This window comes from Camellia sinensis, chromosome 11 (assembly GCF_055761805.1).
Source record: "Camellia sinensis isolate YWXY chromosome 11, ASM5576180v1, whole genome shotgun sequence".
NCBI lineage: Eukaryota > Viridiplantae > Streptophyta > Magnoliopsida > Ericales > Theaceae > Camellia > Camellia sinensis.
Window position 1 is genome coordinate 141963287 of NC_138971.1, and position 13802 is coordinate 141977088.

The 13802-nt window shown below is 32.8% G+C and overlaps 2 protein-coding genes across 2 annotated transcripts; both read left to right on the plus strand.

Moving 5' to 3' along the window:
* The first annotated feature begins 8502 nt into the window (after positions 1–8502).
* On the plus strand, positions 8503–9087 carry LOC145802689 (pectinesterase inhibitor-like). Its single transcript, XM_082895454.1, has one exon. It carries the CDS (start codon positions 8503–8505, stop codon positions 9085–9087), a length of 585 nt encoding a protein of 194 aa, XP_082751580.1.
* A 1564-nt stretch (positions 9088–10651) lies between these two features.
* Positions 10652–12476, plus strand: LOC145802690 (pectinesterase inhibitor-like). Its single transcript, XM_082895456.1, has 2 exons — positions 10652–10891; positions 12228–12476. Exons 1-2 carry the CDS (start codon positions 10652–10654, stop codon positions 12474–12476), a joined length of 489 nt encoding a protein of 162 aa, XP_082751582.1.
* Positions 12477–13802: the final 1326 nt, after the last annotated feature.

A 13802-nucleotide genomic window follows, 5' to 3' on the forward strand; every position in this document is an offset into this window, starting at 1 on the left:
CTTTCAGAAGAAATTTGTATGAGTGGGAGGTGTTGGAACTACAAGACCTACTCAACCATCTAGTAGCAGGCCCTATGTTAAGCCCAAAACAGATAAACATGCCTGTTTGGTTAGCATCTAAATCAGGTGAGTATTCTGTAGCAGCAATGTACAAGTTTGTTATTGGCAATCTTGGTCCATCCCTCAAAATTAGTAAATTGGTCTGGTTAAAGTATATTCCTCCTAAGGTTCAAGCTTTTGGATGGTTAGCTTGGAAAAAAAGAATTAAGACATTGGAGTTCTTACAAAGAGTGGGTGTGTTAAATGTGAATGGTTCTAATCTTTGTGTCTTTTGTAGGACTAATATTGAATCTGCAAATCATGTCTTAGTTGCTGTCCCTTTGTGTGGAGTGTATGGGCTGATATGCTGAATTGGTGGGGGATGCAAGGGACACTACCAGGCTCTGTGGACCAGTTGCTATTATGGTGGGTAGGAGGGAAGATGACTAAGCTGGAAAAGGAAAATTTGGAGTGTTATTCCACTGGCTGTATTGTGGTCAATTTGGAAACTTAGAAATGATTGTATTTTCAACTCTTCTATTCTAAACAAGGGTGAGTTGTGTGAATTGATCAAGACCAGGATAGGCCTATGGTTGAGTCCACACCTGAAGAACTTTAATTTTTCAATTAATGATTTTGTCTTTTATCTGAATCAGATTAGGTTGTTCCTGGGAGGAGCTTTGGTGTTTTGAGTCATCTTAAGCTTGCTTATAGGATGCTTTGAGTTAGGAGCTCCTATCTGTTGGTGTTCTGATGTGGTGTAGCTAGCTCTGCTTATGCTTTGATGGTGTTTTGTTTGTTTGTTGGTCTCTCACCAACTTGGGGCTTTGCTAGCAGATGATCGGATAGTCCTCACAGTGCCAACTTAGTTGGGATGGTGCTGGCCTATTGTGATGCTCTTTGCACTTCCTCCTATTTGTTGATGTAATCCTTTGATTGTACATTTCTTTTCATCAATGGAATTTTCTTTGGCTGATCAAAAAAAAAATTTTTAATATATGAAATATTTTTAGTTTTGAATTTTTTGATTTAATGGATTAGTTTAATAAAGATACCAAAGTTGTCGCTATGTTTTACTTTTGAAAAAATAAAACTAATTTAGCGAAAATAAAAAAATATCAAAAAAAATTATTTACACTCTCCCAAAAGATAAAATTATATAAAAATGATGTGCTTTTAATTTTTTTTCACCAATTTAATTTTAGTTTCTTAGAAAAAAAAATTAAAAATAAATTCTGAAAATCAAACAAAATAGAACTTTATAACCAAAAAAGTTCCAACATTATTCATTAAAAAAAAAAACCATTATATTTTAAACAACATATAAGTTAACCAATACAAAATAAGTTGTATGACGACTTTACCCTTCAAATGGAGCAACAATGTCTTCAATTGTCCTTATCTAGAGCGAGATTCGAAATTCATGATCAAATATATCACAATTGAAAAGTCATGGATCAAAAAGACACGTCCCAAACTATAAGGACTATTAATATAATTTGTCTATATATATATATATATATGGGTATTCACAAGCGTGTCCTTATGGGCATAATATTTTACGAGGGTTGCTATTAACACCTATATTAATTCTTTGGAACCCCCATTTCTATGAACTCTCACCCTAAATCATAAATTTTAATAAGATTTCTTTTAACACCCCCACTTAATACAAAATTTATCCATATTCATAGTGTCATCACACCCAAGTGCACACCCACTTGATTTTGCACACCATCTTTATCATGGTTGACAACGGTCCACCTCCTTCCCTCTCTAGTTGAAGAACGCCAACAACGATCCCTCCCTCATTAAAGAATGACGACGACAACGGTCCATTTTTTTTATTTATTCGAAATCAATGAATGATGGTGTCCATTTTATCAAAACCATTGTATCATAATTGTAAAACTAAGCCAAAATCACACCACTGGTCAATTAACCGATCATTCGACCAGTCGTTTGGGTAGTCGACTGCCTAAGGGTTGATTTAGCATTGTGTTATCGAACATAAACAATTTTGTCAGTACTGTGTTGTTGAACATAAACATTTTTTTCAGTACTGTGTTACCAAACAGAATTTGTTCAGCACTGTGTAACTTAACCTTGAGTTCACTCTTTTCTGTTCCAATTCAATATAACAAACATTCATTTCAATTCAGCCAATTATTTCTAATTTAGGATTTAAGATTGTGATGAAAAAGAATTCGTTTAGAGTTTAGGATAGTGATGAAGAGGAACGCTGGTGATGAAGATGAACATTGATGAAGAGGAATATGTTGGATTTATTTGATAATCCCACATCGAGAAAAGAAAGAAAAAGTAAGTTGTTTCACTTATATAAATTGAATCTTATATTCTCATTTAATATTGTAGTATTGTACATGTTTTAATTCAATATAGTTTAAATTTTAAAATAAAATGTAAAAGTTTTAATTAATTAATTTTTTGTGTAAGTTGATTGGTCTTTTGACCTAACCAATTGGGCTGAATCATTTTTGACTTGACTGATTTGTTGGTTTAACCATGGTTTTAGCGATTCTATCAAAATAATATAGTTTAGATTTGTTTGATGGCAATTTTATCAAAATATAATGGTTAGATTTGTTCCATTCGAAATAAACTAAAGATTAATTTAATTAAAGATTGAATGACTAAGATTAAAAAAGTGAATTGTTAACTTTTCTTTTATAATCCCACATTGGGAAAAAGATGGAAAAAGTGAATTGTTTGACTCATATATAGTAAACTATATACTCTCATTTAATATTGTAGTATTGTGCATACTCCAATTTACGTCAATTTAAATTTTAAAATTAAGATAACATTTAAAAATTTTAAATAAGTAATTTTTGTATAAGTTGGTTGGTCTTTGGATCTAACCAATTAGATTAAACTGTTTTCAGTTTGACTGATTCACCGATTTAACCGCGATTTCTCATACTGATTTTCTTAATTTTAAACAATTAAAAAAAATTCCATTGACTAACTTCCATTTAACCATATAAAAATAAAACTTTAATTAGTCTGTAATTTATTTTACAATCTCATATTGGAAAAATAAGGAAAAAGTGAATTATTTCACTTATATAAAGTGAATCTTATATTAATATTATAGTATTGTGCATTATTTAGTTTAGGACAGTTTAAATTTTAAAATAAGAACTCTAATTAGTCTATGCTTTATTTTATAATCCCACATTAGGAAAAGGAGGAAAAAGTGAGTTTTTTTACTTATATAAAGTGAATCTTATACTCTCATATCTATCCATATATTATATAACGAAAATGAGGTTTTAAGTGAAAAGTTTTATGAGAGTTTCAATATCTCGTACTAATTTTCTTAATTTTAAAAAATTAAAAAAAAAATCTTTATTGGCTTGCTTCCATTTAACCATATAAAAATAAAATTCTAATTAGTTTATGATTTATTTTATAATCTCACATCGGGAGAAGAAGAAAAAAATGAGTTGTTTAATCATATAAAATGAATCTTATACTCTCATTTTAAATTTTAAAATTAAAATAACATTTAAAAATTTTAATTAATTAATTTTTGTATAAGTTAGTTGATGTTTTGACCACCTTTCCTAGCATATTTTGGCCATGCCTTAAACTGATTTTGTGCATGTTTTGGACTGCCTTAGCTCTGTTTTTGGGTCTCATGGTCGAATGATGCTTGATTTGCATGCTTGTAGTTCAATATCCATGCTTAACTTTGAGTTTTGAGGTCCATCGCATGCATATACTGAGGTGTTTTCATGTTTTGGGGCCATTGCACATCATATTTCAGAGCTTATATGCATGCCATATTCTCATGATTTCCACTCTTTAAGTGCATTTGAGAGTCGGGCTTGTATGCCTCATTTACCGACCATTGCATGGGCTTCATTTGAATGCATTCCGAGCCATCATTTTAGACCAATTTCCCACTGTCTTGGACCTGCCTAGGGTCTATTTGGGGTTGGTTTTGCCATTTGTGCATTGCTTTGTGTACCTCTAGTGTAACGCACTTTACTAGTTTCGGTATTCGGGCCATCTAGCGTGGATTGTGTGAAGTGTTTGCATGATTCGGGACCATTGTGCATCATATTTCAGAGCTGGATCATGTGTCATTCTATACCATATTTCATCCTTTGCCATGCTTTGTTAGAGTTACATGTTGTGCCTTAGGATCGGTCCTTTGTATTCGTGTATGTTTGCATGTATTTTGGTTGTCTCATTTTCATCATATGGCCACTGATTTGAGTGTGGCTGAGGCCTATTCATTTTAGTTTAAGTCCATCTTGCATTGTGTATGCCATATCCATGCTGTCGCGTGATTGATCGTCGCATTGTGTATGCCTCGTTCATTTCATTGTGTATGCCATGTAGTTTATAGCATTGTGCATGCTAGTTGCATGTTTGCATGTCATCCATTGCATGTTTGCATGATTAAGTTACATTGCATTAGGATTGCATGCTAGAAGTCGCATTGTGCATGCCTTACTTGTTGCATTGTGTTTGGAGTGGGAGTTAGTCCAAACACGGGAAACGAGGGACGTTTCATACTCCAAGTGATGAAACGTGCCTCGATTCTCGGTCACCGATACTCTTGACTATCCATGATAGAGTCATTGGCTTTAGGTACTTTTTTGTGCATTCATGTCACATTAAGTCGTGCAATCCGACTCCTCGGCCATCGTGCATCGAGATGCGTGATTGGTGACCCGAGGATCGAGGACTACACTCATTTGAGCTTGTACAAGAACGGGGAGAGTAGTCATGCACACATTTGTTGAAAATACCTTGCCTTCTCTCTCTCTTACCTTTGTTATAGAAAAACCAGAATCCAAGGGCAGAAAGTGGTCGGCCGACCAGCTTTTCTTGCAGGCCGACCACCTTTTTTGGTCTTCACCACAAAGGATGGTCAGCAGGTGGTCTTCAAGGCCATGAGCTGGTCAGCAGCCTTTCCACAGTCGTCCAGGGTGGAGTTTCAGCCTCTTGGAGCTTTGTGCAAGTTTCTGGGACCAATTGCAAACAAAGATGAGACGAGGCATCGCGATGGATTTCCCGACAAGGCGACTCGAGCATGCATGCATCTTCTATCATCCCAGGGCAGAGTTGAGGCAGTCCATTGCATTGTAGCTTACATGATAGTTTTACCACTTACTTCGTTAAATTTGGTAATTAGTCAGTGTTGTGTAATAATTAGCTGTTATTCATTTCGGTTCTGTATTATTTATTCGGACCCTCCAAGCGAGGGCTCAATTGTAATAAGTGTGTGTGTGTGTGATGTATGTCTTCCAACCCCACGTCTTTCTCCCTTTTATTTACCAGCTTATGATGGTTAGATTAGGGCATGTTTCAATTAGCATACTTATGCTTGCATGTTTGCATCATTCATCTGTATTGCATGCATCGGGCTCGGTGCGTCATACTAACTGCATTGTATTCCAATTCCAAGTTGAACACGTGTTAGCTGTAGCATCTCATATGCCATTCTTAAGATAGCCGAGCCTATTTCTAGTTGCATTTTGCATGTGTTGCATTACCCATCTTAACATGAACTAGGATCATGCATTGATTACTAACTAGTTTCTGTTTTGGCTTGGAGTACTCGGTAAGTGTTTATACTTTAACATCCTTGCATGCGTGTGAGTGACTGCCATGATAGCACGCTTACCATGAGGCTACCTGCTTATGTGATATAACTGCCTGAATGCCTGTGGGTGGAGGTTGGGTTATTTGAATTGGAACAACGCATTGAATGCGAGTTTTAAGCCCACTTGAGAGTGGCAAAATCATGTTTTCTAAGCCCACTTGAGAGTGGCAAAATTCGCATTTTAGCCTACTTGTGAGTAGCAAATCACTTTCAAAAACAAACATGAGATGTTTTCTTCCAATTCAGGTGACCCAGTCTATACCTGTATGCTGTGCGCATCACATAGTAATTCTAGGCTAATAAACCGGAATAAGAGCACATATATTTTCAAAACTCGATATCATGGTTAGTAAAAGCCGATCTTTGATCGGGCGAGCGGGGGTGCTCACGAAGTGACCTTCCCCAATCGTACCCAAGTTCCCGAGCCGAGGCAACTCTGGTGATGACAGACGCGTGGCCTTAGGCACGAGTCAGGGTTTCCTAAATTCCCCTAAAATAAAATATTTAGGTGGCGATTTTGTATCTGGCAAAGCAGTCCATGTTTGACACTTCTTTCTAAAAATTAGTGTTTTTCAAAACGGTTCGCCGGATTTGGACTCTTTGATGATTCATCGGTCTTGCATTGCACTCTGCAATATTAGATACAGGACCGTGACGTTGAGTCCTGAACTGTAGTGAGCCCAATGAACAAAACGGGCTTTCCCTCCCGGGGCGTTCGGGGACGTCTACACATGGCAAGATCACTGTGAATCCATCTTTGTAGAGTAAATCCTAACTACCTATAATCACCTGCAAATCATATATATTGGTTAAGTTTCTAATAAGAATTGAAACCAAATTGTCTAGGTTTACCATTCATCCCAATCCAACTCCTTCACAGTTATGCTACCTATGGAGGTCAATAAATTTTATTCACTATGTTTAGTTTCATTTTTTTGAATTATTTTTAAAAAAAATGATTTGAAAACTCTATCTAAAAAAGGATTTTTGTTTGGTTTTCAAAAAAATACATTATTACAAATTCAAGTTTCCCTCTAATTTAAGGAGAGAGACAATTTTTTAAAAAATTGTCGCCTCAAAAAATACTCTCATGTTATTTATATATATACATGATATATATGTATGAAAACATAATTTCGTATGTATCTATTTATAGGTACATATCCTACCATTAAAATGTGTGACATTATCATAAAATTTCCACTCATTTTAACAATAGAAAACGTAATTTTTTTTACAAATTGGCTTTATAAAAAGATTGTAACCAACTTACAAACTTTTGTAACATCAAATACAAAAAATTTGGACATTTTCTTATGTGAATTTCTGACGATGTTACACATATTTGTATTAATGTTACGATATTTTGTGATAAAATAAATTTTTTGCATAACATTTATGAAAATTGAATTCTATGTAAAAGTATTTTAATACCAATTTGTAAAAAAAATTACGTTTTCTGTGGTTGAAATGAGTGAAAATTTTATGTTAAAGTCACATATTTGATGGTAGGATATGTACCCATAAATGGATACATACCATATTATATTTTCATACATATATAGCATGTATATATATATATTACTAACATAAGAATATTTTTTGATGTGACAAATTTTTTTAAAAAACTGTCTCCCTCCTTAAATTGGAGGAAAACTTGAATCTGTAATAATGCATTTTTTTGAAAACCAAACAAAGATCTTTTTCAAAATAGAGTTTTCAAATCACTTTTTAAAAAAAAAATTCAAAAAAATGGAACCAAACAAAATTACGAAAATTTGTTTGTGTTTGGTTTGTGTTTGTAAAGTAGTTTTTGAGATAAAAAGTAAGAAAATTTGTTTGGTTTGCCTTTTTTCAGAAATGGTTTTGGCAAATTATTTTGGGGAGAGAGTTTTAAAAAAAAGTGATTGATTTGATGTGTATAAGAGAGAGAGAGAGTGATTTTGGAAAGTAGGTAACCAAACAAAATTTTTAGATTTTTTTTGGAAAAGTTTGCTTGGTTTGATTACTTTTGAAAATTTGTTTGTAGAGAATTTTCCCAAAATTTTTTTCTGAAAAACAAACCAAACAAACAAAAATCTTCCCAAAAATTATTTATCGTAATCCAAAATGTTTCGCTTTAGACCTAAATGTTCAAGCATCAAGTTCAAACATCAGATTTTATAAGAAATGTGTCATGTACCAAATAAAAAACAAGTGTTTTTCTATTTTTTTATATGGTTTGAAAATTTATATTTTACTTAGATGGCAACTTCGAATTGCTTAATTATAGTGGGTTGTGGCACGGAGTTCAAATTTACTGACTTTGTTTTATGGTGCTTAAACATAAAAATGACTGATTTAGGGGTGTAGGGCCGGTCAAATTTTTTAAATTAAAAAAAAAATGTCATATTATATTAATAATTAATAAGATATTTCTTGGTTTGTTTTTTCAAAAATTTTTAAGAGACAGATTTTGCTTTTTCAGAGACTGATTAGATATTGATATAATAAGAAGAGAAGAATTAGCAAAGGTTATTTGTTCTCTCACCCAAAAAATAAATAACTAAAGAAGGAAATAAAAAATAGCAACATGCATACGAACAGTTCATCCTGTAACCGAGATAATAATTCATTGAGAAGAAACTTGCAATAAATATATTAAATAAAATTTCAATTTCAAAATAAATTTTCTGTTAGAATACTAAATAGCAATTAGTGAATATATTAATTGACAGTCCCTCAAATTAAAAGTACTATATAAGAGTCTCTCCTACTTCCCATACTAGCCAAGAGGGAAGAACAAAAAAAAAAACAAAACCAGAAATAGAGAATTGAAAATGGCATCCTTTTTTGGTAGCTGTTCCATGCTAGTTTCTCTTGTATTCATGTTCATGTTGATTGGTCCCTCCTTTGCTAAACAACAAACTAAGCTCAAGCAAATATGTTCTAAGACTATTGATCAGCATGAGTGCATAAAGCTTATGAAATCTGATTGGCGTACATCAGTTGCTGATATTCGTGGCCTAACTGAGATTGCAATTGACTTAGCATCCTCTAAGGCTAGGGACATTCTTGGGGTTCTTAATTCTCCTTATGATAACAGATATGATGCATGGAAGGACAGATACAACTCATTCACAGACCGATATGGCTCGTGTTACAAAAATTATCAGGATGCCATTAGAAACCTTGAACAAACCAAGAAACTCTTCTATGATGGTGACTATAACCGCATAGCGGTTCAAGTGAATGATGCTAAGAAAGAAGTTCGTGATTGCAAAAATCAATTTGAAAATTCAGCAAATTACTCATCTGACCGCAGAAGATGGAATAAGGAATTTGAAATTCTTTGCGATGTAATCAAGGTTTCTTCTAAATCATTGTATGACGATTCATATTCTTCATTTACCCGGCTTCCATGAATCCAAGACTCGGCAATCCTAAAAGGAATCGAGTATGAACTTGGAGCTTGAAATCATTGTTGTAGGTGAAATGTTTTGCACCTTTAGCAGTGGAGGTTTTTTTTTTTTTTCTTTTTTCAATTGACTTTGAAATGGATTTGAGAAGATTGAATCATATGGTACTACTAGTAGTATTGAACTCAATTAATTAGGGTGTTGGCTATCATGATAAACTAATGAATCAAAGTTTTTATAAATATTAATTATTAGATTACATTTTTTAATTAAAAGTTTAATTTAAAGACATTGCAAATATATAATTTGGTATACAAAATCACTCATGTAGTAGAAATTAAATTATATAGTGAACGTGTTAAAAAATAACCTACTTACTGTTAGAGTGAGTTTCTTAAAATATAAAAAATTGATATTGTATCATGCTAAAATACAATTTTGCTATGATTGAAATAGCACAATATATTAGAGATGGTCTAACTTACCAATTTTCACACCGTATTTGGATTAAAAATTAAACTGGAAATTTGATGAGCAAAAGAAACAGAAAGAGAAAAAAAAAAAAAAGCTTCAAAATGTGAACGGTTCGGATCATCAAAATGGATGAATGGATGAAAGGGTTAACGATATTTGATTAATTTGATTGTTTGCAAGTATGTTTTACTCAATGTACTTTAAAATGTGAACGGTTCAGATTATCAAAATGGACTCCAAAATAAGCCGATTTGACTGTACAACAGTGGCTGCTATGCAAGGCGCACAGCCGCCACCCCAAGTCCCTAGATTTACAGCTTATCCCAATCCAACTCCTTCACAGCTATGCTACCTATGGAGGTCGATAAATTTTATTTTTATTTATCGCAATCCAAAATGTTTCACTTTAGACCTAAACGTTCAAGCATCATGTCCAAACATCAGACTTTATAAGAAATGTGTCATCTACCAAATTAATCTTTGGTCTCAAAAACATGTGTTGTTTTTCTATTTTTTTTTTTATATTTACTTAGATGGTGACTCCCAATTACTTAATTATAGTGGGTTGTGGCAAGGAGTTCAAATTTACGGATTTTGTTTTATGGTGCTTAAACATAAAAATGACTGATTTAGGGGTGTAGGGGCGGTCACATTTTTTTAATTTTAAAAAAATCTCATATTATATTGATAATTAGTAAGATAATTTTCATGGTTTTTTATTTTTTTCAAAAATTTTAAGAGAAACATTTTGCTTCTTTAACAAGAATTAGCAAAGGTTATTTGTTCTCTCACCCAAAAAATAAATAAATAAAGAAGGAAATAAAAAATAGCAATATGCATATGAACAGTTCATCCTGTAACCGAGGTAATTCATTGAGAATAAACTTATAAAGATGCAATAAATATATTAAATAAAATTTCAATTTCAAAATAAATTTTCTGTTAAAATACTAAATAGCAGTTCGTGAAACACAAGATCAAATGTATTAATTGAGAGTCCCTCAAATTAAAAGTACTATATAAGAGCCTCTCCTACTTCCCATACTAGCCAAGAGGGAAGAACAAAAAAAACAAATCCAGAAATAGAGAATTGAAAATGGCATCGTTTTTTGGTAGTTGTTCCATGCTAGTTTCTCTTGTATTCATGTTCATGTTGATTGGTCCCTCGTTTGCTAAACAACATACTAAGCTCAAGCAAATATGTTCTAAGACTATTGATCAGCATGAGTGCATGAAGCTTACGAAATCTGATTGGCGTGCTTCAGATGCTGATATTCGTGGCCTAACTGAGATTGCAATTGACTTAGCATCCTCTAAGGCTAGGGACATTCTTGGGGTTCTTAATTCTCGTCATGATAACAGATATGATGCATGGAAGGACAGATACTGTTGAAAATGGTTACAAATTCTGGGTAAAATTAGAATTTTATCCTAAGTTCGGTATATTTTTTAGGTGGGCCCCGTGCATCGATTTTCATGAATCAAAGTGGTAACGCGTTCTATGCTGCGTTGTAATTCACGTGGTATATTTGGTTGCTCAAAACCATTACCGAGTGAATGGGAAATTGAAGCCAAAGTGTGCTCCATGGAAATAGAGTTTTGGTGGAAATTCCTTAAGGTTGTAAAATGGCTTGTCCCACATTGATTTGGTGGGAGGTTTTGAATGGGTTTATAAGGCTTGGGTTTGGTACTTGGGGTGTGCCCCAAGGGATACCCAAATGTTTTAGAGAGAGAGGTTATGGCAAAATAGGCTAAACCCATTAGATCCAAAAATCACCCCGTGCGCCGTTGGTCGGCTGGGCTGGGCCTAGGCTTGAGCGCAGGTGCGTGGTGTGTGGTTGGGCTTGTTCGGCCCAATACTAATCTTTTTGGGCCAAAAACATTTGAATTTAATTTTATTTTGTATAAAATAAAATTCAGAATTCAAATTAAATCGGAAATAAACTAGTTTGGCTTTACTGTACATCCAAACAGGGCCCTTCCCGTTTTGTTATCTGTTTGAAATATAACCCAACAGATTCAAATCTGTTTGAATTCAAAACCAACAGGTTTCATACATGTTCAATTCAAAACCAAGAGCCACCTTTGCATCTATAAATAGAACCACCCTCATTTGATTTTTGACATTCATTGATCATCCAGAAATTTCGTATTTCACTTCTGCAAATTCTATTCTTCATTTTGCTGCATTTTATTTTTGTGTGAAAAAGTGTAAACACTTAGTGTGTTCGTAAGGCAAACAATTTGTAATGCTGCTATTGTTTGTAGTAGATCATTTCATCTTGGGAGATAGACGTCCAAATTCTGAAAGCACCGTGGAGAGGACGAATCTGTCTTAAGGACACAGTGTCAAACACTAGACTTGATCAGGTTATAATTCGAAGAAATTAAATCAAGTAAGTTATTTAATTTATTTTCAGTGTTATTATTATTTATTTAAATCAGATTTTAATTTTGTTTTTGTAACAAAATAAAATCTGTTTTTATTTATTTATTTTTATTTCGAGTTTGATTTTTGTAATCAAACAAATTCTCTCATTTCCTTTATTTTTTTATATTCTGGTTGTTGTTTAGTACACAACAGAATTTAATTTATTTAAATATAGTGAAGATTGTCCAACAGATACAACTCATTCACAGACCGATATGGCTCGTGTTACAAAAATTATCAGGATGCCATTAGAGACCTTGAGCAAACCAAGAAACTCTTCTATGATGGTGACTATAAGTGCATAGCGGTTAAAGTAAATGATGTTAAGGAAGAAGTTCGTGATTGCAAAAATCAATTTGAAAATTCAGTAAATTACTCATCTGACCGCAGAAGATGGAATAAGGAATTTGAAATTCTTTTCAATGTAATCAAGGTTTCTTCCAAATCATTGTATGACGATTCATATTCATCATTTACCCGGCTTCCATGAATCCAAGACTTGGCAATCCTAAAAGGAATCGAGTATGAACTTGGAGCTTGAAATCAAGTTGGGTCTTGAATGACGAAAATTTTTTGTCTCCAAAGAGCTAATTTCGTCACTATAGATATTTGTGAGGAAATATTTTCGTCACTAGTTTCGTCATTGAATGTTTGTCACTAAACATCACCGTGAGGAAAAATAATTTCGTCACCAATAAAATTACTTTGATGACAAAAATTTTTGTCACCAATAAAACAACATTTTATCACCAAAAACTGTCATTTTCGTCACCAAATAGTTATTCAGTACTGTATATATAACTTTAGTTGACGAATAAATTTGTCACACATGTTGATCATTGATGAGGAAATAATTTCGTCACGGTAAGATGTATAGTTGACGAAATTTTTCGTCTCCAAAAGTCAGATATGAGTGACGAAATATATTTCGTGACAAAAATATATATACATGACGAAATTTTTAGTCACCAAATAACAAAATCAATGAAAACTTTCATATATAAGTTGTAATAAATTTTGTCACAAAAATATTTATTAGCGACGAATAATCATTGTGTCAAACTAACAAGTACAGACGACGAAAATATTTGTCACTAAACTTGTTCTATATTTTATATTTCAATTTAAATTATTATTTCGTAAATATCCCTACTTATATCACAATAGCCTTCTAAATGTGTTAAGAAATCCACTAGCTATTATACACCACTCCACACAAAAAATTTACTAAACAATTTATATTATAAATCAAAATATATCCATCAAACAAATTTAATAATATTCCATTAAGTATAAAAATTAAAAAAACATCATAGCAAATCCCAAAATGACCTAACGTGGAATCTGCAAAAAATAAAATAAACACTCAATCTTGATTTGCAACTAGAACTAAGTATCAGTTTACAAGAAAAAAAAAAATCCAAACTTAATTTTGATTTGCAAGTATGCTTCCAAATGTCATCAAAAACCAATCTGCGAAGAAAATAAATAAGGAAAACGTTAATATATTATCAATTACATCTAAACTCATATATAAATAATTTTATTTTATAAATGAATTTAGTAGAAATGCATATAACAATCCAAAACTTCAAAGAGTTAAGGTGATCTTTTGATGATAAGCAACACGGATAACAAAAGATGCCAAAATATTACAGAAATACCATGTATCACTAGTACTAATGGCAACAAGAACTAGAGAGAATCACAGGACATGTTTGAGACAAACTAATCAGCCTCACATGCCACCACTGACCAATAGCCTCATGGGCCACCATGGCTATCAACCACCTCTAAAACAAAACCTAGAAACCAC

Coding starts and splice junctions, on each gene's coding strand:
- LOC145802689 (XM_082895454.1), top strand. CDS start 8,503: ATGGCATCCTTTTTTGGTAGCTGTTCCATGCTAGTTTCTCTTGTATTC.
- LOC145802690 (XM_082895456.1), top strand. CDS start 10,652: ATGGCATCGTTTTTTGGTAGTTGTTCCATGCTAGTTTCTCTTGTATTC. Junction 10,892..12,227: donor AGGCTAGGGACATTCTTGGG/GTTCTTAATTCT, acceptor AAAAATTATCAG/GATGCCATTAGAGACCTTGA.